General features: G+C 45.8%; 3 protein-coding genes across 6 annotated transcripts in view; all 3 read left to right on the forward strand.

Moving 5' to 3' along the window:
* The window catches only part of ULK1 (unc-51 like autophagy activating kinase 1), a 72,281-nt gene extending 69,080 nt beyond the window's left edge, over positions 1-3,201 (forward strand). For all 3 annotated transcript variants that reach the window (XM_042865479.1, XM_042865477.1, XM_042865480.1), the window contains one exon: positions 27-3,201. In XM_042865479.1, the coding sequence (XP_042721413.1) occupies positions 27-82 (56 nt within the window). In that variant the 3' untranslated portion in view covers positions 83-3,201. The remainder of the gene's footprint in view (positions 1-26) is intronic.
* A 1,382-nt stretch (positions 3,202-4,583) lies between these two features.
* Positions 4,584-10,401, forward strand: PUS1 (pseudouridine synthase 1). Of its 2 annotated transcripts, none has more exons than XM_042866027.1 (6): positions 4,584-4,603; positions 4,782-4,967; positions 5,397-5,534; positions 6,221-6,323; positions 6,597-7,294; positions 8,360-10,401. In XM_042866027.1, exons 2-6 carry the CDS (start codon positions 4,794-4,796, stop codon positions 8,405-8,407), a joined length of 1,161 nt encoding a protein of 386 aa, XP_042721961.1. In that variant the 5' UTR covers positions 4,584-4,603; positions 4,782-4,793; the 3' UTR covers positions 8,408-10,401. The 2 variants fall into 2 exon arrangements, with proteins under 2 accessions (XP_042721961.1, XP_042721960.1); XM_042866026.1 differs by lacking the exon at positions 4,584-4,603 and adding an exon at positions 4,626-4,684.
* Positions 10,402-12,177: 1,776 nt separating this feature from the next.
* EP400 (E1A binding protein p400) overlaps positions 12,178-27,807 on the forward strand; it is a 46,125-nt gene continuing 30,495 nt past the window's right edge. Inside the window, 11 exon segments of the mRNA XM_042865535.1 lie at positions 12,178-12,280; positions 13,757-15,117; positions 20,905-20,992; positions 21,399-21,506; positions 22,229-22,608; positions 22,878-23,180; positions 23,723-23,908; positions 24,489-24,629; positions 24,751-24,829; positions 25,349-25,401; positions 27,190-27,247. Of these exon segments, the coding sequence (XP_042721469.1) occupies positions 13,795-15,117; positions 20,905-20,992; positions 21,399-21,506; positions 22,229-22,608; positions 22,878-23,180; positions 23,723-23,908; positions 24,489-24,629; positions 24,751-24,829; positions 25,349-25,401; positions 27,190-27,247 (2,719 nt within the window). The 5' untranslated portion in view covers positions 12,178-12,280; positions 13,757-13,794.

Genomic DNA, 27,807 nt, shown 5'->3' on the forward strand with positions numbered 1-27,807 from the left:
GTGTTTTTGTTCTTTTCTTCTCTTAGGTAAACTGTGCATCGAGCGCAGGCTATCAGCTCTGCTGTCGGGGTTCTGCGCCTGATTTGAGTAATGTTCTCCATGCACCTCATCCCAGCTGATCACCTTGTTTCCAAAGGCCTGCTGCTGTGGTGGGAAACAATTCTGACAGCAGGACACCTGGAGGATGAACTGCTCAATGTTCTGTGTTCTGGCATTTTGGGAAGTTGTTCCACAGTCTTAGATTCTTTTGTGGGGGCTGTGTGACTGTAGAAGCACGAATGCTTCCCTGTCCAAAGGCCTGGACGAAGACGAAGCTGATGTGGAAATTTTCCCTCATCGGCAGCAGGGATGAAGGATAGCAGTCTGCTTCTTCCCAGCACTTCGAAGGATAAGACTGCTGCCTGTCCACTTGCTTAAGAACAGGGTATTCCAGTGCTGTCTCCATTGCAGGCAATGGATGTGCCTAAACTGCTGGCTTCAGTTAATGTTGGAGGCTGTCGTTCAGAAATTAAGGCCAGTTTGTGTACTTCCCCCTACCCCAGCTGACAGCCGGGCACCTTCAAGCTTCCTGACAGCCCCGGGCTCCCCGCCTGTCTCCTTCATCCCGTCTCACAGATGCTGAAGCCTTGGAGTGTGCACAGAGCCCAAAGGAAGGAAGCTGCGCTTCGCCTGAGCGTGGCTGAAGTCGCGGCTGCCTTCTGCAGATGCATTGAGCGAGGCTGGGAGCGAGTTGTCTGGGATGTTCAGATCTCCGCGGCTGTCGCCTGGGCTGCCTCTGTCTGCGGGTGGACGAACGGCGCAGGGAAAGAGACTGCACAGAAAGCAGGAAGGCGGCAGAAAGCGTGACTTCCCTGTCTTTCTCAGAAGCCAAAACGAATCCGTTCCTCCCTTGTTCCCCGAGCTCGATGGGGTCAGCATTAAAGACTCCTGGCTGTCAGTTCAGCCCGTCAGTACATATCTACCACAAGGGAGCAGTAGCGCTGTCCTGCTTTCAGCTGTTGGCTTGAGACCCTTCCCAGAGCCCTCACCCCGAACTGAGAACACTAGCTTTGTGAATCAAAGGAGCACTTTACACACTATGGGAACTTTCAGAAGTTGACTTTGCATCACACAACAACCCAGGAACATCACGACTGTTAGGAATGCTGTTCTTTTTATTCCTTTCCTTGTTTCCTGGTTGTTTTATTGCACTACGTGTGTGCATATATTAATATGTATTCCTGAGGTTGAATATATATTGATATATATGGTTTGTGTGTAACTGTACGTATTTAACTGTACTGTATTTGTGAGTGTGAGGCACTGCGGAGTCTGTGCTGTTCCTCCTCCATACCAGGCAACGCTGACTCGCAGTCTGGCAGTACCAAGATGTTTCTGTCTGTTTGGGTTTTTATTTAAGTGTTCTTTTAAGGACAGTCAGTGTGAAGCTCCGTGCTTTTTAAGAGCTCGAGAACAGGTGTAAGATCCTACACACAATTGGAAATGGATTCTTTTTTTCTTCCTTTTTTTTTTTTTTTTTTTAAGTTTTATTTGCTGCTTCATTTTTTTTTATAAAGAAATCTGGTAGCGTTCGGTTCAATGTTCAGCATTTCTTTTCAGGAGACTCTGTAGCCAAATGTGACTGCAGGTGCGAGTGGCTCGAGTTCTGGTTGAGGCTTCGGATGCTGTGAGCAGATGTGTGAGAGGATCGCAGCTGCCTTCCGTCTGTCTGCGTGCGCATGTGTGTGTCTTAATTTATCAGTCATGGCAGTATTTTGGTAGCGCTGGGCAGAAAAGGATCTTTGAAAGCAACTCGAAACCTCAGGCTTTGTTTCAGGGGATTTAATAATACTTTGCACACGGTGGTTAAGTCCTCACTGCTTTTTTTTTTTCCTCTCGATATTGGCATGTTCAGCGTTGATACTTTACAATGGTTTCAGGAGCAACTCAATTGGCTTGAGCCGGCATCATCTTTGGCAGTGTGGATGTTTGTGATCACGGAGTAGAAATGCCAAGAAGGAAATTAAGAAACATTTTTGATTCCCCCAACCAGGGAGGCTTAGGCATAGCTCACACAGTCAGTATTGGGCCTCTGCTGCATCGCTCATTCGCAGCCCGCCGCTGCCTTCTGCGGCCGCTTCTGCTTGGGCCCGGAGGAAAAAAAAGACAAGGCAAAGAAAACAACAACCAGGAGACGAGACGACCCCCAGCCTGTGGCCGGAACGGCCGAAGAGACGCGGATCGCTTCCAAAGGGCTCGGGGTTGTGCACAGGGCTGTGCCGCACGTGGGCACGCGCGCAGCAGGAAGGCGCTCAGCCAGGACTGCCCTGCCGTGCACGCGCCTGCTGCTGCCCTGCGCCCTCTGCAGTCCCACGCCTGCACTGATTGCTTCTAAGGAGCGCAGCCCGGGTTCCGTGGTTGTGCCGCAGGTTTCGTGGTCCGTGTACGTGGCAAGCTCAGCACTAACCTTCCAGCTGTACTTAATTACTTGAATGTATCAGAATTGTCCACATTCAGTGTACACGAATATATATTGCTCCAAAAAATCGTGGTTTACAGCCCTGCAACCGAGATAGATATATGTGTGTGTTTGTGTATATACATACGAGCTGTGTGTGTGTGTGTGTATGCGTAGTATGCACACAAACACAAACGTGTATATATGTTTTCTCTCAATACTTGAAACTTAGCCACTGTGCTTGAATTTAAAAAAATATATATATAAAAAAAGAAAAACTAGGAAAAAAAGGAAAAAAAAAAAAAAGGAAAAAAATCAGACAGGTGATTTATTTTGCCATCACTTTGGTGACTTTTATTTTTTATCTAAGTGCATGTAGCGTGAAACCAACTTTTTTTTGGTGGAAAATATTTATTGCTTTGTAGACAACAAGGAATGCAAAAAAAAAAAAAAGAAAAAGAAAAAAAGAAAAAGAAAAAACCCCCCAGCACTGTTGAAGTTGCTCGCATAGTCCTCTTGCTGTTGTCATGGCTTTGTTACTGTTGCAGCGTTTGTGTGTAGCGTCTTAATAGATTTCAAGAAACCTCAGCCTAATCACACGTATCTTCAGGTTTGTGAGAGCGTATGATGTTCTTTATGAGGTAATGCCCGATACTTTGTCAACGTTTTTTATTTGTGTTTTGTGTGACTTTTTTTTTTTTTTCTTTCTTGGCTTTAAATTGTACAACGCCGATTTAAGAAATAAAATTGTTTGGAAGTTGTTAGCAGGCTGTTCTCAGTATCTGTGCAGCCCATCGGCAGGGCTCTGGGTGTGCCAGGTAAGGTCTGTGCTTGGCTCAGCCTGCTTAGTGGTGAAGGGGAGGAGCGGGCGGCCACGGAGCATCCATTGAGATGAGTGAGCATCCGTCCTGCTAACGCACCTGTGTGCTGACACTGCTGGAAGGGGTCCTTGTTCTTAATGCACGCAGTGTCTTTCCCTGGGAAAACTGAACCCACAGCACTCCTCACAGGCAGCAGAGCAAAGGGAGAAAGCGCTGGCTGGGAAGACTGAGCAACAGAACAGAATAGCAGCTCTGAACCATGAGGCTGCAATGATTTAAAAGCCACGGTGCAAACAGCAGAGCTTTCTGCACGTTCACTGTGATGTTCTGTTATTGCTGCTGCCAGGAGAAAACAATCCCAAGCAATTCTCGGTGCGTCTGCCTTTGTTCCCACATTATATTTAGCAGCTGGAAGGACGTCAGCAGCGCTGCTCCCTGGGCAGCCAGCAGTCAGATCTTGCCTGGTGACATCAAGGAAGCAGAACTGGGCGGATGTGCTTTAAACCACGGCGATAACATCGAGTGTTCCACTTACAGTTACCAACTCCTGTCTTTTTGACTCAACCTTTACAGAACCAACGTTCCTCAGCCCCCAGACCTGCTGGGCACAGCGGCAGCTCTGGATGTCACTGAATTTCTCCTTGTTCCTCATCTGCCTGTCTGAAAAAACACTGTTAAAAAAGGACCGAATGAAAACTTTCCTGTGTAGGGAGCATTCAGACCCCCTGCGAGGAATGTGCTCCCAACCGCATCTGGCAGCTCTACGGGCTGCGTTCCAAAGTAGCACTGCTGGCAGCTCATCAGTTCCACATCGCTGCGGAACCTGAGGGCAAAACCAGACGTTCCTTACTGGACTGCGGAGCTTGCTTCTCCTTCGGACTGCTTTAGCTGCCCCGACTCCAGCTGCTGCGCTTAACTGAGTAAAACGCCGACATCCCCAGCGCCACTTGCCGGCGCCAGCGCTCTCCACGTCCCGAGGCCGGCTGCACTGCAGGCGCGGGGTCGGACAGGGCTCAGGGCAGGGCGGCAGATCACAGAGCTCCATCTGCCCGTCTGGGAGCAGACGAAGCACGTCGCTTTGTGAGCGGTGACGTACGAGCCATTGCGTGCCCTACAGGCCGGCACCTTCCTCCAGCTGGGAGGGGTGGTGCAGCCCCCCCTGCCGACACCGTGCCCGTGCAGGACGGGATGCCCTGCGCTACTTCCCCTTAACCTCCCCGTCTGGGGTCGTCGGCCACGAACCGCCCGGCGCTGCAGGATCTGCCGGGCACGGGCGCGCAGCAGGACGGCGCAGCCGCAGCACCGCCCCCTCCCGGCCGCCGTATCACCGCACGCGCGGTGCTGTGTAAGTGGCGGCGGGGCCGGGCCGATGCTGGCGCTGCGCTGGGGGCTGCGCGCTGCGAGCGGAGGCTTCCGACCGCGGAACGTGCGTGGGGAGCGCGGGGGAGAGGAGGGGGGGGATCTGCACCGCTGCTGCGCCGCCCCGCCGCCGCTCTGACCCGCAGCCTTCTCCGTCCGTGCAGGAGCTGCTCGCCATGGCGAAGAGGCCGAGCGGGGCCGGCGAGGGACCGGAGGAGAACGGGCAGCAGGGCAAGAGACTGAAGGGAACTGCGGATGAAGGGGATGCGGAGGAGCAGAGTAAAAGGACGCCCAAAAGGAAGATTGTGTTGTTGATGGCGTACTCGGGGAAAGGCTACCACGGCATGCAGGTACGGGGTGTGCAGGGGGAGAGGAGGAGGAGACCGGGAGGACGAGGAGCGGCCGGGCGGGGCGCTGGGCTGGGCGGGCAGCCGATGCGATGAATGGGCTTGGAACGGCAGCCGTTCCACCGCCGGCACGCAGCCGTGCGTCGTCGTTCTGCTTCGTGCTTTCGCTACCAGAAAACTCTACTGCAGGAGCATTTTTCAGAGGGATCAGAAATGCCCCATCTCTTGCAGTGACAGCAAAAGCTGAAGCAGAATGTACGTATTTTCTCAAAGCGCTTTGGTGGAGCTTTGTAGGAACAGCAGCACCTGCCATCCAGGAGAGAAGATGCTATGAATTTCACAGTGATGTTCAATTAACAAAAGTTTTCAGTGACGTCTTTCAGAGTGGTGGCCCAGTAATTACTGCTTGTTTTATTTCTTATTCTCTCTCAGAGAAATCTGGGCTCTTCGCAGTTCAAGACCATCGAAGATGATTTGGTGTCTGCCCTCGTGCAGTCCGGCTGCATCCCAGAAAACCACGGCGAAGACATGAAGAAGATGTCGTTCCAGCGCTGTGCTCGGACAGATAAGGTACATTGCACAGGGCTGCTCACACAACGGGCTCTGCCCCTCCAGTGCTGTCAAAGCGTTGTTCAACATGAGATCCAATAGCAAGTGCTACCTGCGGTGAATAGTGTTTGAAACTCCTCCCTTCATCCCCTGCTAAACTTGAGTACAAAGCAAGCATGTAGAAGTTGTGGGGTATTGGTTAGATGGCATGTGTGAAGCTGGTGCTTTGTACTTAAGCCGTGTGTTCGCCTTTCCCTCCCATTCACCTGTTCCAGCTTCCCAGCCTGACGCTGCTCCTCTCTGCTGCTGCTGCCTGCTTGATGCGGAGCTCAGAAACTGAACTGCATCTCACTTTATTTTTTAACCCGCCACATCAAGGTGCTGAATCTGGAGTGGGGTGCACAGCTGGCTTACGTACAAATCAGCTTTACTGCTGGTGCTTAACAGCAGGCAAATATAGTGGGATGCGTCCTGAAGGGGAGTGCAGTGTTCTGCTATGTAAGATTGCTGAAGTGCTCGACGGCTGTGCAGCACCAGGTGGCCTTCCAGGAGCATTCCGATTCGGGTTTCTGCCTTTGCCTCACTTCAGCCTGAAATGACCAGTGAGGAAAAAAGGAATAAATTCGTTCTTCAGCTCTTTCAGTTCTGCACGTGCTAACCTGGAGCTTCCGAGGTGCATAACTGTCCGTGTTTTATGATTTTTGTAGGGTGTGTCTGCAGCTGGACAGATTGTGTCGCTAAAGGTCAGGCTAATAGATGACATCTTAGAAAAGATCAATAACCATCTTCCTTCTCATATCAGAATTCTGGGTAAGGATACTGGAATGGGCAGAGAAAATCTTGTCAAAGAGGAGCTTCTCCTGCGCAAAGTCTCTCCCTTTTTGTTGTAATTTTACTCAAAAGGGGTTTAGTTTTAACACGCACCGGTGCGCTTACGCTGGTTTGAAATCGGCGTCCTATAAAATAAATTGTATCTTTTGATTGCATTTTATTTAAGAAAGAACACGTCTGCTGATGTACATGAAGTCACAAGCAGGTTTGCAGCTTACTGATTCAAAAACTTGATGTCGCTTTTTAAATAAGGGCTGAAGAGAGTCACTGGGGGATTCAACTCCAAGAACAAATGCGATGCCAGAACCTACGCCTACATGCTGCCGACGTTTGCCTTTGCCCATAAAGACCACGATGTGCAAGAAGAGGCGTATCGACTCAGCAGGGAGACCCTTGAAAAGGTCAACAGCCTGCTTGCTTGCTATAAAGGAACACACAACTTCCACAACTTCACTTCTCAGAAGGGACCCAAGGACCCCAGCGCCAGGAGATACATCATGGAGATGTACTGCGGGGAGCCCTTCGTGCGGGACAACATAGAATTCGCAGTGATCAAAGTGAAAGGGCAGAGCTTCATGATGCACCAGATAAGGAAAATGATCGGACTGGTGATAGCTATTGTGAAAGGTTATGCTCCTGAGTCTGTTATAGAGCGCAGCTGGGGAGAGGAGAAAGTGGATGTGCCCAAAGCTCCGGGGCTTGGCCTGGTCTTGGAAAGAGTGCACTTTGAAAAGTACAACAGACGATTTGGGAACGATGGGCTGCACGAGCCGCTGGAGTGGAAGGAGGAGGAGGAGAAGATCGCTGTTTTCAAAGAGCAGTATATCTATCCTACCATTATTAACACAGAAAGGGAGGAGAAGTCCATGATGAGCTGGCTGAGCACCCTCTCCATTCATGACTTCAACTCTTCTGCTGCTGAGATGGAAGCCAACAAGAAAAATTCAAAGGTAATGATCGAAGCCATTATTTTTACAAAGGGAACCTGTAAAGTTAAAAAGGCTTTTCCTGTAAGAACATTTTTGTTTTCCACCTATACTGTGGAAGATGACAGTCATCTGGAGTATAAAATGTATTCTGTCGCTTCACTTTTTGTCTTTTGATGATGGTGGAACAGATGATACAAAGTGTTCCTTAAGCGGGGTTTTGCGTGGGTTGGTTGAGAAGGGGAAAGGGAGCAGTACTGTAAAACACAGGCTGGTTTGGCTGCGGTCATACACCAGCAACAGAAGTTGTGGAAACAGCACCAACTTTTGCTTTTGGGAAGCTGTTTGAAAGACTACTTTTGGGGTTGCAGTTTCCTACTGGCTCAGTGCATTTCCTTGTTTTCAGGCTAATTCCCATTTTATGTAACATTGTGGTCATGAGAAAAACTTTGTAACTGGGAGAAAATTAGGAGCTGCTGAAGTAAATTTGCTGTGTGCTCAGAATGGGTCATTAGAACAACTCCAGGTGAATTTTTGGTCAGAGGGATGGCAGTTCTTAAAGAGGATGATGGGCTGGGCTGAAGTTTCTGTGCAGTACAACTCGGAACAAAATGTCCATCTTTGCTTAATAGAATCATTAAAGTTAGCTTTACTTTATGTAGCTTAACAGTCGTGCTCTGGAGAACATCAGGTTTAATTCTGTCTGCCATTTTTGAGTATGAGAAATAGTTGAACATACAAAGCATGACAGCCATGTTGAAAAGCACAAACAAGATACTGAAATGTCTCATTAGCCTTTTTTGGTGCTTATTTTCAGTACCAGCATTTTGTGCTACTTTTAAGTTTCCCACATAGTGCAGGTTGTAATCATGCAGCTGCAAATAGAGAAAAGTTCTTCTCTTGCTGAGTGTAGTCCACTGTACAACATTTTCTTCTATCAAAAGTGTCATCTACCATCACAGTAGTTGGTTGCATTAGATGGATCTAAGCCATGAAGTTGGGATCTTGCCCCGTTTCCTCGTGGAGGTGTTTAAATTCAATGTCACATAAATGAAATGCTGACAAACCATTTTCCATTTTGCTTTCCAGAGCAGCGATGTTGAAGGCAGCGATGGTTGTGGCGGTGATTCTGACTGAGTCAATGCGTGGTTGCACCTGGTACCCATACAGCTCACAGCTCTCTGTCTGCAGAAAAGTGGCCTTCCTAATCTGAGAGTCCAGTGAAGCAGGGGATTACGTACTTGCAGAACAAGAAGTTGATGCCCAGGAGAAAATGAGCGGGGCAAAAAAAATCAACCAAAAAACAGAACAGCAGGAAGAAGACTGAGAGGCTGTGCCACTGACTGATCCACCTGACTGGGATACTTGAAAATAGCCTGATGAGAAAGCAGCTTTCTAAGGGATTCTTGTGACACAAGGTGTCTTAATTGCTATTTGAATCATGTTTTTATTACGCGTTTACCTGGAAATAGTATTTTAAATCTGTGTAATCTCTACGTAAAGATGAGACAAAGCATTTTAATACACTTTTTTGGGATTATTTTTATGAAGTTATGACTCCATGAACTTTTCTTTCCGTTTTCTTCACCTTTAATTAGTCTAGTCTCTACTCATCCTGTTAAGCTTTTATTTTTTGTCACTCATGGCTTTCTTGTGAAATAATACGCATGGGACAGAAATTCATTATCATGCTAACTGCTACAAATTTTTGCTATTGAATCAACCTTTTTGTTTTCTCAAGGTTTGCAGGTCTAATCTTTTAGACCTTACCTTAAGTGATTCCTTGCTCAGTGAGAGATCTTAATTTTGTAACAAGGCTTGAACCATGTACTTTAAGACAGTGCTTTTTATTTGAAAGGTGTCATCCTCCTGTTGCTGACCTCATGCCTGGGCAGGGTCTAGAATGTAGATCCACAGCTACCTAATGCAGCTGGGCATCCACTGCCTGAGGTGTTGAGATGTAAGGAGAAACATGTATGTTAATTGCCAGGATTGCAATTCAAAATGTGCCACCTTGAAAGCTTCTGTGTTTGCTGGGGTGATTTTGCTAGATGTGGTGGTGCTGGTTTTAGTGTTTCTGCTTTAAAAGGAAACTAACTAACCATCTGCTGGATTTGGGGTTGAATCAGCTTTGCATGTATGAATGGTGCTGACTTGGGCTTAATCAAGCCTGTGTTTGATTTGTATGTGTGAATTCTTAATTTCTGTCAAGCTGCTAAGGATAGAGGAGGATGTGCAGTGGTATGGGGAGCACATGCCTAAGGGCTTTCTTTGGGAATCAGTTTTTATTTTTTGTGTTTTGGGAATCTCTATACTCCGGAAATCTTCCTCTCCTTTCCCCAGCTGCGGTTTGAGTCCTGTTTCTTGTTGCCAGCTCTCTCTGAAGGTGATGGAAGGAAAAGAAAAAAGCAAAAATAAACACACACACACAAAAAAAAAAACCAACAGAAAAAACAGCGAGTAAAGGCAGTAGCTCTCCTGCCCTCCATAACAGTAGGACCCTTTGGAAAGGGGTGGAACCAGGCTCTGAGTGTTGGGAGTTGAGTATATGTGCTCAGCAATCTTCCCTGGCTGGGTTTGTGTGGCAGCAGCTTCTTTGTGCTCTGAAAGCTCACGTGGGACAAATCCAGGGCTGCAAGGGCTGTGGTCTGTGGTTTGATTCCACCTTGGACACAGACTGGATGTGCATGAGGAGGAGCATCAGAACTCATGGTCCGTACTGAACGTGGAGTTACTTTTTAGAGATGGCTCTGTGCTCCTCCATGCAGTGCTTACTGATGTTACAGTTCCTTGTTGTTCTGGGCCAGAGCTGCCCTTGGCAAGGATTGCCTTGTTTCACGTGGGTTCTTATTAGAGCTTTTTATCCTTACGAAGGCCTTTCTCTGTTTTACCATGGCAAACTGAGTGTTCTGAGGGACTGTGCCTGGGTTTTCTGTTACATCCTTTGCTAACTCATCCTGTGGACATAGCCTGTATTAAATCTTTTATCCAGAGCTTTTTGTCTCCTTCAATCTAAGACAAATACCTTTCTTTACTTATAACGAAGGCACCAAAACGGACACAAGTCAAAATCATCAGGAATTTGTTTATTGCATCTGGAGAAAATAAAGAAGGGTTATTTCTTAACTCTTGCAGGTGTGCTTTTTTTAATTTGCTGGTCTCGGTGTGCCTTCTGCAGCAAGAAGGCCGTGATTTGAGGGAAAACTGCCGTTCTTTCCCGCTACCGCCGCTCCTGGAGTTGGAAATCGGAGCGTGGCCGCTCAGCCTCCATTGGAGCTGAAGTACTCGCGCATGCGCCATGATGGCGCGCCGCCTCCCTTGGGACCGCCGGGCGCGGAGTGCCGCCACGGGCGCTGCCACCAGGGGGCGCTGCAGTCCCGCCTGGCGCTGCGCCGGCCGAGCCCTGCCGTGAGGAGCAAGGCGCTTTGAGGCGGCAGAAGGGGATCCTCGCCTCGGGCTGCGGGAGGATGGATGTAGGAGTTATCGTTTGGTTTGATGCCAGTTTGGACGACAAAAGAAAATGCCAGAGGTTGTAAAGTAACACTGATACGCCTATTCCATGTTTTAACGATCTGGGGCAAAGTGTTCGCTCTCAAATGCAAGTTTTTTTAGTGTTGTAATTAAAGGTAATTGCTTTAGCGAGGTCTTGTGCAATTGTAAGAATCGGGTACCAAGGAGAACAAGCTTTCAAAGCCCAGCGGAGCACCACGGCTGGGCACAGAGGAGGTCCCTCAGCCCACAATGGGCGCTGCTGCACGGAGGCTCTCTGTGCTGCACTGAGACTGCAGGCGATGGCACTTCTTCCCCCAGCCTGAGCAGGAAGGAGTGAACAGTTTCACCAAGCACTGCTAATCTGCTTCAGAGAGCTGCTGAGTGGAACAGTTAGTCGTAAATCTTCCTTTGCAGTGAAAATTTGTGTTCGGTTACACTCAGAATGCCTCATAGCAGCTGCAGCTTTCCTGTGCCTTTAGAGATGCAGAAATGCTGTATAAATTTCTCTTCAAGGAAGAAAAGGAACGAGAAGGAATGAGGCAGATCCTCTTGGGAAGCAGAATTTGTTTTCCTAATGGTGGTCTGGAAGGAGATTTAATTAAACAGAATCAATTATTTTAACGTTTTATGTAACATATTTAGGTTAAAGGTAGAAAGATCACAGTGGGAATTTGTGCTGCTTGTGCTCACCAGAAGCTGCAGAACGCTTACAGGCGGTAATAACAGGGCCGTGCTAGATGCATGCAGTTTTTTAGGTAATGGATATGAGCTTTTGTGCGACCTTTTCAGGGAATTCTGTCCATCTGCCATTTCTCAGGGCATCTCAATTTTGTGAAAATTCTCAATGAACTTCTCGTCGATCTCAACATCTCCAAGGACTTTTGTTCATTCCCATTGCTTGTTACGTCACACTTCTTACAGCATCTCTTGGTTCTGTATTGTGCAGTAATTTCCCTGAAGGAAAATGAAATTTTGCAGTGAGCAACAGCAGAGAAAAGGCTTGTGGTCTCCAAAATGTCTGCCCAGCTTCCAGGAGGTCCCAGATACGGACACCTTCAAGATGCACAGAGGAACCCCCGTCTCTTCTTCGTCTCCAAACTTTCCGTAGCTGTAGCTCTGTAATCGCTATTTCTCTAACATTTAACTCCAGATGTGTTTATGAGGAGAACGCAGGAGCCCAGCCCTGCCTTGCGGCGCTGCTCTGGCACCGGTTCCGCCAGCCCAGCTGTTATTGCGGTGGCAGACAACACGGACCCCCCCATCTATCACCGATCCTCCCTGGCCGCACCGCTCCTCGCCCGGCCTTCACCGCAGCTCCCGCGATCCCACACCGCGCATGCGCGAACATCGGCGCAGGCCCGGACCGCCCTCCGGCGGCGGCGCATGCGCAGCGAGCGGAGCGCGTCGCAGGAGGCGCGGTTTGTCTCCTGCCGGCGGTGGTAGCGGCTGCCGCTCCGGCCGCCCCCCGCCCCCGCTTCCTCTGAGGAGCGAATGGAAAGTCTGGCCCCGGCGCCTTCGGTAAGTGAGGCCCGCCGGGCTCGGGGGGCGGTCGGGCACCCTTCCTCCCTCCTTCTCTCCCCTTCCTCCCCCTTCCTCCGGTCCCGCGGGCCTAGGGCCCGAAGCTCGGCGGTCCGGTCCCGTCGGCGGGGGCGGCCGCGGAGGAACGGGCCTTCCGCGCGGGGCGGGGCGGGGCGGCCGGGACGGGCCGCGGCCTGTGGGAGGACCGCACCGGACTGTGTCCGGCCCGCCCCGGTTCCGCACACAAAAGGCGCTCCTCGCTCTCGGCAGCGCGCTTCCTATCGGCGCGTAGTTAATTGGGTGCTTTCGCTCGGCCGCGAGCGTGACCGAGGTATAATAATAAACATAATAGGGCCTTGTTACTGGCGACAGGCGATATCGCTTGGATCTTAATTGCTCGGTGTCGGAGTTACGAAAGAGTCGCGGTGCCGCTCTCACTGTGCAGCCTTCGGGTGGAGGTGGCGCGGGGAGCCGGACGGCGCCGTGCGGGGAGCCGAGCTGCCGTGCGGGGAGCCGAGCTGCCGTGCGGGGAGCCGAGCTGCCGTGCGGGGAGCCGAGCTGCCGTGCGGGGAGCCGAGCTGCCGTGCGGGGAGCCGAGCTGCCGTGCGGGGAGCTGTGCCGAGCACCGTGCTCCCAGGCTGGGCTCGGGGAAGGTAGCGGCTGTTTGCGCTGAGAGCTGCTCTCTTTTCCTCGGACTGCTGCACGAGTCCCAGCGCCGCGCAAGCTCGCGATGCTGTCAGCGGAGTTTTGTTTTGGTCGGTGGTTGCAATTGAAAATCAAAGCGTTTTTGGGTGTCTGGATACCTCGGCTCGATAAGTAGTGCTTTCAAATGAGATGCTGTTTGCGTTGGTTTTCATCTCGTTACGCGGTTGGTCTTCTGAAGGAAGAGGAAGGCAGAGGAAGGTACCGGGCACTCTGCTCGAGTTTATTTGATGGGGAGATTTTTCACTCCACGTTTTTTCTTCAGGAGCACTAACAGTAGTCACCCAATGTATGTCCATATTTGATGTGTTTCCAGTTAGCATTGACTGAACCTGCCTTATGTTGTAAGTGTACTGCATTCTGAAGAAGCCAGTACTGAATGTTGTGAGCAGTGAAGTGCTAGGGATAACAAATGTAGAAGGGCAGGTCCTTGGGACAATGGAGACCATTTGTTCTTGAAGCTACGAAGAAAATAAAGAATATGTACTTTGTATTATTTTAAGTCAGTTTAGCTAACTTGGAGGAATGTATAATTTACAAACTATTTGAGAGTACTTTCTTAGTTAGAACAACTAGAGAAGTTAGGGAAACGTATGAGAGATTGAAGTGAGTTTGTGTCAGTATAGTTTTCACATGATCTGACTGAAGTAAGGCTGCAAGGACAGGGTAACTGAATTCTTACTGAAAACGTGTTCTTTCATGTAGTTACTGAAGAGTTTCAGTTACAAACAATATTTGCCTTACCTGAATTTCTGTTTCTGTGTATTTCTTCAGTGTATTCTGTAAAAACAAATCACCATATACTATTGAGAATGCACCATGGTAATGGTCCTCAGAATGCCCAGCGCCAGCTCCAGAGGTCCAGGTCCTTCACGGGCAGTGAGGGAGAAGAGCAACAAGCAAATCTACCCCAGTCCCCTGCAGCTTCTTTCGCACCTTCTGCAAGTCCATCTGCACCCCAGTCCCCCAGCTATCAAATTCAGCAGTTTATAATGAGTAGAAGCCCAGTGGCTGGTCAGAATGTGAACATCACGCTGCAGAACGTCGGGCCGGTGGCTTCGGGAAACCAGCAGATCACACTGACACCACTGCCAATTCCAAACCCGACATCGCCCAGTTTTCAGTTCAGCCCTCAGCAGAGGCGCTTTGAGCATGGATCCCCATCGTATATCCAGGTCACGTCACCGCTGCCCCAGCAGGTTCAGTCCCAGAGCCCCACGCAGCCCAGCCCCGTGCCGGTGCAGACGTTACCGAACGTTCGGGCAGGTACGCCGGGCCCCGGCTTGGGTATGTGCAGCCAGAGCCCTACCAGAGGATTTGTGGACGCCAGCGTGCTTGTGAGGCAAATCAGCTTGAGTCCTTCGAATGGCGGGCACTTTGTGTATCAAGAAGGGCCGGGAATCGCACAGATTGCTCAAGGAGCTGCAGCGCAGGTGCAACTTCCATCTTCTGGGACGCCTGCTACGGTAAGGGAGCGCCGACTTTCACAACCTCATTCACAGTCCGGTGGCACCATTCATCATCTTGGTCCTCAAAGTCCTGTAGCTAGTGGGGCAAACATGCAATCCTTGACTAGCCCGGGCCATATCACAACAACGAGCTTGCCACCCCAGATCAGCAATATTATCCAAGGGCAACTTATGCAACAGCAGCAACAAGTGCTTCAAGGACAGCAGCTGAGCAGACCCATTGGCTACGACAGGGCTTCTGGGGGATTAATAGCTGGAGTTGGAGGCCCTGGTGCGTTTGGAATGACATCGCCACCGCCTCCCACGAGTCCTTCACGGGCCACGGTGCCACAGGGGCTGTCAAGTCTTCCTCTTACGCCTACGGTTAACACGGCAGTGAAAAAGCAACCCAAAAAACTGGAGGAGATACCTCCTGCCAACCAAGAGACTGCCCAAATGAGAAAGCAGTGTTTGGATCACCACCACAAGCAGATGGAAATTCTTAAGGAAACTTTTAAGGAATGTTTGATTGAACTGTTTTTCCTGCAACATCTTCAAGGGAATATGATGGACTTTTTAGCTTTTAAGAAGAAACATTGTGTTCCCCTGCAAGCCTACCTGAGGCAAAATGACTTGGATCTAGAGGAAGAAGAAGAGGAAGAACAATCTGAGGTCATCAATGATGAGGTAAGGATCTGTTAATATTTTGGATTAAAATAGTGGGTGAAGTTGTGGCACCTGAATTGCAAAGCATTAGCTAGTGTGATGGTACCTGAAAACTCGTTTTTATTGATGAAATAGGGCAGCTATTTAAAAAGGTTTGAGAGAATGCCGTTCTGCTTGGTGGTGTGATGGGACAAGTTGGTTTGAGCATGCCGTCAGCTGCAAAAGCAAAGTAAGCAAAGTACAGAGAGCTGAAAGCAACTTTCACTGTCCCAGTCAGTATGTAAGCCTGCACACAAACGTAGGTGGCTTTACTATGGAAGCTGTTCTAAGCTTTCAGAATGAATGCATCGTAGATTAAATTTCACATTCTAGACTTATAAAAACCAAAAAAGAGTAAGCAAAAAGTCTCTTTATTTGGTTCTTAGTGTTGCTGTGGCCAGCGAAAAACCCTGGAGTAATCTAATTATTATGTGCATGGGTTCATAGTAATGAATTAATTTATTTGGAGCGTCTTATTGCTTTGTGCCTGCATTGCGGTCTGAATGATAAAACCCAACTTGTACTTGGACATTAACTTTGTTATTTTGCACAAAGATTTAAAACAACTAAAGAATTTGGATGCACTGTTTATTTACCACTGGCAAATGACTTGCAATAAGCTTGCTGCTAAGAGTTGCCCTCTTTGCAGAGCAACTTTTCCTGCATGTTTACTTCTACTTGTGTGGATCCTGACCTGCAGCACAGGGCACCTCTGGGTGCAGGAGCAATGCCTGTCTGGCCAATTACTTAACAAGTGGCTGCAACAGTGTTGCTGTAACTGATGGCACTGTGCAGATGAATACCTTCAGAAATGCGCAGAAGTAAATATGGACATAAATATGCCAGTTTGTAAAAAGATGAAACAAAACCAGTTACATAAAATTGGTATTGCTTTGAAATATCTATTAGAAATCAAAGTATTCAGGGAACGTTGGTGCTTTTATGTGATTGCATCTCCTGCTGGAATTTGGGCAGAATTTTAATGTTATAATAGAGAAAGTTCACTGTTTTGTAGTTCAGTTTCTTGACTAGGAAACCATTTCTTTCTATACTCAGTAACCTCAAAGCTATTGACACTGGAATCCAGTGAGTTTTCATTTGGTTTGCATTTTGTCCAGCTTTTTGGGTGTTCTTGTTCTTCCTTTTAACTACATATGTGAGTTTTGAGAGAACTTGGGTGGCTGTGAATTGTACAAGGTCACTGAAATCGGTGGCACTGCTACAATTTACATCAGTTGAGGCTTCACCCCTCTGTGCTCTTCAGACCCTCTTTTGTCTGTGACGGCCGTTTGTCAGTTTAATGCTGCAGAATGTTGCAGCCTGCGATGGCAAAAGTCTGTGTGCTTTCAAACGACGAATCCTTTTGAGAGATTAAGACTTCTTTTGAGTATGTTCTTTGTATTTTTTTTGTCTCCTCTTTTATTTCCCCCTCCCTTTCTTTATCACTTCCTGCTCAAGCAAAGCGCTTCATCCCTTGCCTGGAAGGGCGATCGCTGGCGGCTCCAGGCAGAGCGAATGGTGGCTGTGCTCATCGCTTGAATAAATGTTGGAGCTCTCTTCAGTTCAAACTGTCTGTCACGCTGATTTGTTGTCTGTTAGGAGCAGCAGTCATTAAATTTAAACCACGCTTTTATGTAAACTGGATTTACGGAAGGTTTGCAGCGGTGGGAAGCTGCTGTAGATAGTGAAGGCTGGCTCTGCTCTTTGCAGTGAGGCAGAGCTCGTCCCAAGCCACGCTGCTGGCTGCCTGGCTGTCAGCTCCTCTTCAGTGAGGGGCCGTCTGCACTGCTGGCATGTTGGGCAGCCAATAAAAAACAACAGCAAACAACAAAGAAGAAAAAAAACTTTTAAAAAGAAAATGATTCTCCCTTCTTTTTTTTTTTCCCAAAATATTTCTCTCAGGTAAAGGTTGTGACAGGAAAGGATGGGCAGACTGGTACTCCTGTCGCTATAGCAACCCAGCTTCCTCCAAATGTTTCTGCTGCTTTTTCATCCCAGCAGCAACCATTTCAGGTACTTTTCAATGGTTCTAAAATGTAGTTTCATCCCAGATTTTTTTTCTTCATTCAGATTTGATATTTCTTAGATGAATTAGAATTTTCCCTAGAGCCCATCCCTTATCATCTAAACAAAACCAAAAACACTTTGCAATCTTCAAATGCATCAATATTAATGAAGCTCTGAGGAAGTTGCATCTTTGTCTCCAGGTTGCTGGCTTATTTCATTAACTTTCAGCTTGAATGTTTTTGCTTTGGTTTGTTTGTCTTTTGTTTCCCTAATTTTCCCTAATGCATTTGTTTCATTTGTGCATTCTGCATAGTGATAACGTGGATTCTTTTGTCTGTGGCGTTGTAATTGTGGATTTCTTCTAAATTTCCTTCTTTCTTTTTTTTTTTTTTCTTTATGTATTAAAGGTTTTGAGTATGACTAGAGAAGGTTTTGGTGATACCTTCTGTGAAATGTTTCAAATGATGCTGATAACCCTCTAATGGTATTTTTTAAATAACTAACTCCTTTCCATTAGCTCTGACATAGATGTTGGAAAGAAGAAACTGAAGTGTTTAACTTCGTTGTTTAAGTCTTTTTTTCTTTTAACATGAAAGAACCCTGAACAAAGCAGAGATTCTGTCTAAATCTAATAGGATTTTTTTTCTTGTATGTGGATCAGTGATGGTAGAAACTTCAAAGTGAAGCAGCTGAGTGCTTATGCAGCTGCCCCCAGCTCTGCGTTCCCAGACTGAGAAGTCCCATAGCCATACCCTTGTTCCCCTGCAACCACAGTTTTTACCTTTTAGATGAATCGCTCACACTTAAACTGTGTGTCCCATGATGAGTTACTGTCCTGTGCCTCACCAGCTGTATGGACTGCACTGCCTTCCTCCTGGATTTGGGACAGGGAGAGTTAAATGTAGCATAGGGTGGATTGTGAACTGGTGTGTAACAAGCAGACTGTTCTCAGTGTCATTTCAGCAGTGAGTTGCACAGTGACAGCTCTCATTGACAGCTTGATGTCGTGGTCCATGCTGACACATTCATGAAGTCTTCATCTAGGCTGTTCAAAGTATGTCACACTGTACCAGGTTACTGATGGCAGTGGTTAGGTTCACCTGTGGGCTCTGGCTACACCAACAAAGAAGTACTTCTAGAAGCATTAGACATTTCAGAGGTGTTCTGGAGCATGTGCTCACATTGTATAAATCTGAGTGGTTGTGATGATACGCTTCAACCCCAACTGTTAGCAGCTCTTCCCTTCAGGCTTTGTCTTTGTAACTGTTTACAGAGTAATAATCTGTCCTGATGAGCATCATTCAAATTGGGTGTGAAAGTGCAGCACCTGGAATGATTAGTGGGAGTGTGCTGCATAACCATGACCTCTGGAGAGCCACGTTGCTTTACTGAAACTTAGGACAGTTTTAGTCTAATGTAAGTGGTATGTGACTGCGATTTGTAAAGATGTACTTCCTGCTCTTTGAAGTGCCTGGCCTGAATTAGGTGGTGGTGATGCAGACAGCTGGAGGCATGCACTTCAGAAAATGCCAGCGAAAAATCCTGAGGTAGACATGCATCCAGAAAATGGCAGAGTGTGGTCATCCAGAGTCAGAGTGCAGATAAGACAAAGCAGCATTTGGAGCAGTTTGCAGAAAGTATCTCCTCCAGTTGGTGCTTCAGAAAGCATTGATTTCCAGCGGCGCATTAACAGGATTTGTTAATTAGTTCAGGAGCATTGTGCAAAGCACATTTCTGTGACTTATTTTGAATAATTCTCCAAATGTTTATGCATCTCGTGCTCTGCCAGACGTTGGCCATTGAACTTGAAATGTGCTGCATGTTTGCCTTGTGATAAAGCAGACGCTTGAAAGCTTGGTCCATTCTGAGTGTGATATGGCAGTGAGCTGTGAGCACTGGGTGTGGGTGCAAGACAGATGTTTTTAAAATCAGAATTCCCATCTAAGAGTGTGGCAGTGTCAGTAGAGCAGCCAACAAACGTCCTCACAGCAGCAAAGAGATTGGAAGTTATTAATTCCTAGTTACTGATAGAATCTGAGTGCTGTGAGATGCACAGACCTCAGAAAGCTCTGTTTGAAACCCAGCCATTCTGGGTGGCCGTGGTCTGGTTATTGGTACTGTTCAGTGAGGCAATGGGGATAAAGGGTGGTGGCTGCTACAGTTAATTTCAATGCAGACTGGTGTTTATTTCCTTGGGCTTAACTTACATTGGCAGAATTTCTATTTAAAAATTAGTGAAAAAAAGACCTGTAAGTAAACTAGAAGATTCTTCTGGGAAATTTCTGTCTTTGCTATGTTGTCATAATGTTTCTTCACAATGGTTACTATAGATGGATGTGGTAGAGGTTCTCACTGCAAGTTGTGTGTAGAGAACTGGAGGAGGCTTAGATAAGCTCGTTTTCTAGGGTATAGAGGTTACAATACAGAAAGGCTGCTTTTTTATTTTCTGACAGAGTCTGTGAAACCCTTTCTTTGGATAGCCCTTATTTTTCTCATGGTAAGTTTCATAGAAGAATATTGGACTTAGCATGGCAAAAATTGAGGAGAATTTAAAAGTAAGGTTCAGAAATGCGCTGAACAGAGCTGGACTCCTACAAGCACTGGTGGCATTAATAACTTGCCAGCGAAACTGAGAGCCCAAGGAACATGGAAATCATCCTATAGCCCCAAGTTTGATTTGATAAATCTTGCATACGTGTCTGCTGTTTGGGTCTGACACTGAATGAGTTTTCCAGGAGATGTTACCTGCCATCTTTGTCAATATCAATTGCAGTAACATGAAAATAAAGTCTTCATGCACTGCATAATCTTGCTGAAGCTAAGCTCCAACTTGCTGAATCAAAGCCATCTTGATACCAGCAGTGCTTCTCAATTTGCAGTGCTAATTCATAGCTGCATGATATTTATGCTCCAACAAAATGTCTGGCATTTTCTGACATGCTCTGAGGTGACATTAGAGTTACAGCAATATTGTGTTTCTCTTTGTAATATTACTTAATGAGTGTCATTTTGCCAACAAATGCAAGTCTCGTGGCTGGAAAACTGGAATTGAAATTGGCAGGTTGGCTGACACTCTTTTATTCCATCTTTTATTCTTAGCCGTTATTCCTGTAATGCTTCAAGTCTAAAGCTTTTGGAGTTCTGTCCTGAGAGTGACAGTGGTGGAGACCCACATAAGCTTAAAACTATCTTCAGGATGAGAATTAATTAGTTGATGATGTTTCGCAGTGAAAAGGATTAGCTTTCACAAATTCATTGACTCTCTGATATTTGTATTGTCTTAATTATGACAGTTTCTGCATAAATTCTTTTTCCTCATCTAGTTTCCCTTCTAATTAATCCTACAATGAAGACGCAGTCTTTAATTTCTCTTGTCAGCCTTTTATTGCAGCTCTAAAGCTATATGAATATGTTGTTCTAATTTCATTGCAGCCTTGTGCAAATGGTAAAGAAAGGGTGATACATTAAAAAAAAAATCCGTTTATTAAAAATGAAACTAAATTGTAAACGTGTTCTGTTCTTCTTCTTCAACTTCTTCTGTTCAGTTGCAATTTTGAGGTTTGAACTGATCAAAGACTATCAGTGCAACGTGGGCATCTGAAACCGTCTGGCAGATATTGAACCAGCCTTGCTTTCATTATACCACTGTTCTGAAGGCTTTGTTCTGTGATGGTCTCTGTAGATCCATTTGTAAATTAACATCTTGGTGCCAGACTACCTACAGATTGAACTTTTGTGGTTTGTTTTCTTTTTTCCCAATAGCAAACGCATACAGGGACTCCAGTAACAGGGACTGTGAACACCATAGAAATGGAGGCTTTTAAGAGACAGCAGACACTGGCACCAGCAGGTATGTTTCTCAGGAAGAAGTTCAGTTCATTTTCCTTATTACTTTTCTTTCCAAACAGTTAACGGAGCCCACTGTTCAGTGATTCTTGAAACACAATTCTTCCCAGGTCCTCAGGACTATTTGTTGTGAATGGTGCCGCGTTTACAGCGCACTCTGCTCACAATACATAGGACTGGGTCTGGCGAGCATGGAGGTGCTGTTAGGTTGCTTGTTCTGGCTAAGAAGATTGGAGATGGCCAACTGGAAGTTAAAGGGACCCTGCCCTTGGAGCATCTTCTTCATAAATGCTACACATGTATAGTAGTCGTAGCTTTCTGAGCTAGCGTTGGAATCATGTGTAGTAGATTGCTTTGTAGAACAACCCATTCCATTGTACCATGCCATAAATGGAATTTGAATATCACAGATTCGTCTAAGAGACCACGAATTGAAGTGGGCCGTCATGGGATGGTTTTTCAGCATCCGGGTGTGGCTTCAGGAGTTCCGCTTCAACAGCTAATGCCAACGGCACAAGGTACTGTGTCACCACATGCCAGTTGCACATTAATTTAACAAGGAGACGTTAGTGATGGGACTAGAAACTTGGGCTCCCGGCCTTCCAAGATCCTGGCCCCACCACCTACCTCTCCTTGTAAATTAATACTTGGTATGCAATGCCTGGTTCGTTTAAGGAGCTGAGTGACGGGCTCCAGAAGTGCATGTGGGCATGGAAATACGTCACAGATGCTGATGCAGAACATTTAATTTGAGAATTCTGGACCTGAGCCAATGGTTTGTGAAAAGAAAAACCTCCTCTAATTTGCAACTTTCAAGAAAAAAATTTATTCGTTATTTGTGCCAAACTTCAGACTAAGCAATAGAGTCAATGTGCTAAGAACTAAGTTTTATTTAGATTAAATACAGTTATTTTAGGTGAAATTTCCATTTGCTCACCAGTCCTTTTTTTTCTTTTTTTTTTTTTTTTTCCTTTAAGTAGAGGACATTCAGAAGACATCTAATAATTTTTTTTTGTAGTTACCGTGCTCCAAATTTTAGTTGCGGTCCTGTGCATGGAATGTTTCATTGTTTATTGTAATAGTGATTTATTTTGTGATTGTGATGTGGTATTTTCAAGTGATGGTGTCTTGTGGCAAAGTAAGTAACAAATTAGTCTATTTGCAGTTGGTTTCCTCTTTATATGAGTAAAAAGCACTGGACCCTCTGATTTAATCTGGGTTGTTTCTTTTTGCTTTGTAGGTGGAATGCCTCCCACTCCTCAGACGGTGCAGCTGACTGGACAGAAACAGAGCCAACAGCAGTACGACCCTTCCAAAGGCCCTCCTGTGCAGAACGCAGCAAGTCTGCATACGCCGCCGCCGCAGCTGCCTGGGAGGCTGCAACCTGTGAATGTCCCCATGACGTCTCTTCCAGCTGCACTGCAGATTTCGCAGCAGCAGCCACAGATAGTGGAATCTCCGACTCAGCCCCAGATTCAGGTGAAGATCCAGCCCCAAAGCGTCCCCCTGACTTCCGCTCCGCTCCCAGCTCCGCTTCAGCAGCAGGTGCCACCAGCAATCCATGTACAAGGACAGACACCAAACCAAGTGCCGCAGCCGCAAGCTACAATACAGCAACAGGTATGTGGACGTTGTTGAGGTGAGAATAAATCTGTATTTGGGCTCAGTACAGCGCGAGAGCATTGTCTCCTTGAAAATATGTGCGCAACACAGGTATTTTAAAATTAATGCATCTGTGGGTAGCGTGCAAACAAGAAGTCTTTCCTTATACAAACGCAGGCGTGAATTTTTTTTTACAGAATTAAAGTCTTTGTTACATTTTGCTGACATGTAGACTAAGGCAGTGATGAATACCAAACTCATCACTAACAGATGTGTTTCTTGGGCAGGCTGTGACTCTGACACGACCATCTGCAGATCCTGTTCAGACTCCTCAGCGTCTTACAGCAAATATACTACCGCCTACCTCATCCGTTGCACCAGCAGCTATCTCAGGCACAGCACCGCCTTCTACGTACCCAGTACAAACAAACAGGACCTCTCCTGCAACTAACAAGTCCCTGTCTCCTATTGCATCAAAACCCCCAGGCTTAGCGGTGGCAGCAGCACCTAAAACTCAAAGTCCAGCTCAGAATGCAGCAGTATTGCCACAGGACAATTCTCAAGACAAGCTTGCTGAGCAAGTCAAGCTGGTAAGTATTTTTTTTTTTTTTTTCTGAAATCCTGTGAACAGTTGACACATACATAGGATAACAGTTAATACAGGCAGTGTGCATTAAGTTTGACATCGCAGAGAACTTGGTCTTTTTTTCAGTTTTCATTTCTCGCCACAAAATCAAGTTGTATTAACAATGAAGATATATTTTTCTTTTGTGTTTTGCTGTGGATAAATGTAGCTGCAGTTTCAATTTATTAAAAAATGGATGATTCGAGTGCAACTTACTTGTCTCATAAATCGTTTATTGGACTTTCTAGTGAGCCTTTTTATCCTGCTATTTATTAAAGTACCTCTTCTAGTAAAGGTTAAAGGACTTTTTTGCATAGGTTGAATTTAGTTTAATGTTATTTCCATTAGTGTGGTGTTCAGACATGAGTTTTGTTTCATGCTGTTACGCTTTTTTAAAATTTTGTTGCTGTCGATGTATATTGATTGAGTATTGAGCAGTTATTTTTGTATTTGGCTATTTTAAGTGTATTCTGCAGATCCTTTTAACAACATGTGCTTCTTTTAAAGGAAAATCAAATCCATCAGCGAATTGCAGAACTTAGGAAGGAAGGCTTATGGTCGCTGAGGCGACTGCCTAAACTCCAAGAGGCTCCAAGACCCAAATCTCACTGGGATTATTTGCTGGAAGAAATGCAATGGATGGCGACTGATTTTGCCCAAGAGAGAAAGTGGAAGATGGCAACTGCTAAGAAGGTACTTGAGATACTTACGGTTTTGAATCAAAGCAGTTGATCTTGGCTTTAGCCAAGAGTCGATCTTCAGCTTTATTGCAAAGCTGTTTAGATGTGGTCATTGTTCTTCTATTTTCCTCTATGGCTGTAAGTGATGAGAATATAGAGCACTGATTTTCACTTAAATGAGAGGCCATGTTGTCAGCTTTGTATATCCTGGATTTGACATGGACCTGATAATTTTATTGGCTATGAACGCATGTGGAATACAAGGGCAGCAGTTAGAGAACTGTTTCTGTAGGGGAAGAGGGTAATGCAGCAAGTATCATTCATGTAGCAGTGGGATGAAAATTGGAGTGATGAAATATGTGAAGTCTGCTTACAGTCTTTAACAAAGAAGCACACAGGGCAGATATAAAATCGTCCTTTCCTTGGCAGCTATTTGGCTACTATTGCATTACTGAAATGGTAAGAACTAGTAATCATGGAGCAAAGTGCTAACATCTTAAAACTACTGTCAACATCTGCCTACCAACGTAAACTTAAGAAATACAATGATGTGTATTCTGAAATAAGCTAATTCAGTATTCATGGCATTGCAGATGGTAAGAACTGTGGCACGTTATCATGAGGAGAAGAAACTTAATGAAGAGCGAGCTAAAAGGGAAGAACAAAACAAACTAAGGCGAATTGCTGCATCAATTGCCAGAGAAATAGAATACTTCTGGTCTAACATTGAGCAGGTAAAATGTCGACTTACTGGTATGTCAGTGGGTCACACTGTTGGGTTTTGTTTTTTTTTTTAGTCTTCAGTAACATATTTATAAAAGTGAAGCATTTTATTAGACTTTATTTACCTTTTAGGTTGTTGAGATAAAACTGCAAATTGAATTTCAAGAGAAAAGGAAAAAAGCTTTGAATTTAAAGAAAATTTCAAGAAAAGGTAATTGTGTTTCTTTTTGTAAGAAATTCAGTATAAGTTCTGCTGCTGTTTCACATAATTTCATTCAGTGGGTTTTCAACTTGTTGGTAATAGAATTGTGCGGTGCTAATAGATCGTGTTCAGATCTGAGCTGTAAGTTGTGGTAATCTTTTCCACTTGATTTTGTTAGTACCAATTCTGTTTTCTGTTGAATACTTTTAGAAGTTAATGCAAGAAGTGTAAAATGGCTGAATGACTAATAGAATCATAAAGTGGTTTGGGTTGGAAAGGATCTTAAAGCTCATCTAGTTCCAGCCCCTCTGCCCCAGGCAGTAACACTTCCCATTAGAGCAGGTTGCCCAAAGCCCCATCCAGCCTGGCCTTGGACCCTCTAAGGGATGGGGCATCCACAGCTCCTCTCAGCAGCTCGTTCCACTGCCTTACCACTCTCATAATAAAGTTTTTTTTCCTGCTGTCTAATCCAACTCTATGTTCTTTAGTTTAAAACTGTTACTCACATCAAGAGTAATAATTTTTCAGGTAAGGATGCAAAATCTTCAGAAGACCTTCTATTGGAAAAAGAAAGTGAAATGGTAAGTCCTTCTGTCTCTTTAAATGTCACTGCCTGCATGACAGCCAGTTTTGATAAGCATGAAGCATCTTCCCTGAGTATACAGTGCTGACAAACAGGTTACTGTCATTAGAAAATACTGGATTGTAGCTGATATGTGTCTGTTAAAGGAAGTATTCATATTTATTCAGTGGCTTTGAGTCAGTCCTTGTAAGATTTTAAGACCAAAAAAATACACTGATTGCTAGACTTTATTTTGGGCAGGAATTTCTTCTGCTGTAGCCAGGGGTAAACTCTGTGAGACATGAAAGTGTGTATTTGTCTCTTCTTCAGCCTACTAGTTTGTCTGCTGACATAGCTAGCTATATGTTACAGAGTGGATTAAACCAAACCAAACTTAAATGTCTTTAGCCCTAGATGAAACGTGTACTGGGACTCTGCAAGGGAGCGGTGAGGTCAGGGCTTGAGCAGGTGCTCAGTCAGCACTGCTGATCGAGCACCTGGTGAAGGGGCATGGTTAGTGGTTGGCCCAGGGAGCACAAGCAGATTGTTTGCACCTGTGCTCCCCACCTGAGCAGAAGGGTTGGAGCCACCCTGAGCTCATATAAAGGCCGGCCACTGGAGGAAGCGCAGCTCTTGGACTTGGGTGCTTCTTGAGAGGGAGTGCTGTACAGCCACAGGGCCCCTTCACCGCTTGGGTGAGTTCAGCTGTGCTTTCTGTGTATGACTGTTGGCCTGCCTGGCAGTGCTTTGCCTGGTGTTATCAAGAACCCTTCAGAATTTCACTTCTTCATGAGCGGAGCAAGCTCCTTGAGTCCATCTGTACGAGTGGGGAGAGGGAGCAGAGAATAGGCGAGGGATTGTTCTGTGGCTCTGAGCCATCTGCTGTGACACAGATGATACCTACTTGCTGAAGTGCTTCCCTGTTTCTAAGCAGAATGCTTGCATCTGGATCTTCTGCTGGGAACAAGCTTTAGACTGTGCTTCAGCTAAACTGCGGGCCCAATGCTGTCTGGCAGCTATTTTGCACAGGCTGGGCCGTGCTGTGGTGTATGCTGGACACTTGAGATGGAACGATTGCCAACCAGCATGAAAGTCTGCATGTTATCTTTTCTCTGTTGACTAGCAAATACTTGAGTCTTTGATTCCAGTCATGATAGCAGTTTTGTGCCTCAGTCCTGCTTTTAAGAGGAAAAGTCTTCTGCTACTCTGTGCCACAGCTGGGCCACAAACATTTGAAATGGCTGATTGCAGGCTGTCTTCAGTAGAGGGGCAGAATGTCTGCCTCTGTGTAAGTGGGCCAGGTGAAAATGTGTGGCTGAGAGCTGTTAACGATCTTCTGAACCTGAGGTGGTCATTTGTTTCTGCAGTGTGCTTTTGCAGGTGGTGGTCTTTTGCAGGCTGAGAGTAACTAGTAGATCACTAAGTAAAGCAGATGGATGTGTATCAACTCCAAAGGGAACTTTTACTTTTGAGTTTGCTGAAAGTGTACGTATTTAGATGGAATTACAGGGTTTGTTGTGCACTGTAAAAAGAAAAAAAATCTTTTATCTTTGTTCTTAATATGAAAATGAGAGTTTGGCAACAACTGCTGGGGAGAAAGTAATTGGTTTTGACACAGGTACTGCAAATGTATTTCCTGTTTTGTTTTGTTTTTGTGTGACCAGGAAAGTGTTAATATGTGTTAAATGTCTATTAGTGATTGTTGCTGCCATTGCAGGGCACTTGCATTCATAAAAAATAAAATAAAATAAAAAATCCTAGCTTTGTTTTCTCTATGATCTTAAATATTTTGTTTATTGAATACTAGAGTTCCTCATCATCTGGGAGGAAAAGAAAGGCAAGCGCATCTTTGACTGATGAGGAAGGTATGCCACTTTTCAAAGTTTTGTGTCTGTAGTATAGTGCAGAATAAGTTATATATCAAAACCTTGAAGCCACTGGTGTTGAGTGTGTTACTGCATGGACTGGATGCTTTTCACAAAAGAAACAGCAACCCTGATCCACTTCTTAGATCAAATAGTCAACTGTGGAAAGAATTCATTGGAAACTTGGAAATAATTCTTTCCCTGGAAACAAAGTACTGTCTTTGCTGGTAGATCTTAATTCTGCTTCTCCTCATTCCTTTGTTTCTCAAACCTTACCAGTGGTCTTAAACTTCTCTTGAAGCTTTCAGACTGAGTAACAATCTACTTCAGTGGCTTTCTTGTGGGGACCTTTCTGACAAGGAAAATCCCCAGTTTAAAGCTACAAAATAACCCGCCTCTGGGGTCCACTGTCAGCCAATGCTAAGCTGTTCTGCCTTCTGTCTCCAGACAGTAACACTTCTCTATTTTTCTTGTAAACTTTTTAACTTCTAGGCATAGCTACTTCCAGATTTTGTCTTCCATCTACACATCTTGTTCTTTTGGAAACCTGCTAATGTGAT

The sequence above is a fragment of the Lagopus leucura genome, unplaced genomic scaffold (genome assembly GCF_019238085.1).
Source record: "Lagopus leucura isolate 7727_CA_CO unplaced genomic scaffold, USGS_WTPT01 Super-Scaffold_806, whole genome shotgun sequence".
NCBI lineage: Eukaryota > Metazoa > Chordata > Aves > Galliformes > Phasianidae > Lagopus > Lagopus leucura.

Excerpts from the sequence above, each read along its gene's own strand:
- PUS1 (XM_042866026.1), top strand. The coding sequence starts at position 4,628 with ATGCTGGCGCTGCGCTGGGGGCTGCGCGCTGCGAGCGGAGGCTTCCGA. Across the intron at positions 4,685-4,781 it reads GAGGCTTCCGACCGCGGAAC|GAGCTGCTCGCCATGGCGAA; the intron begins GTGCGTGGGGAG and ends CCGTCCGTGCAG. Across the intron at positions 7,295-8,359 it reads CCAACAAGAAAAATTCAAAG|AGCAGCGATGTTGAAGGCAG; the intron begins GTAATGATCGAA and ends TTTGCTTTCCAG.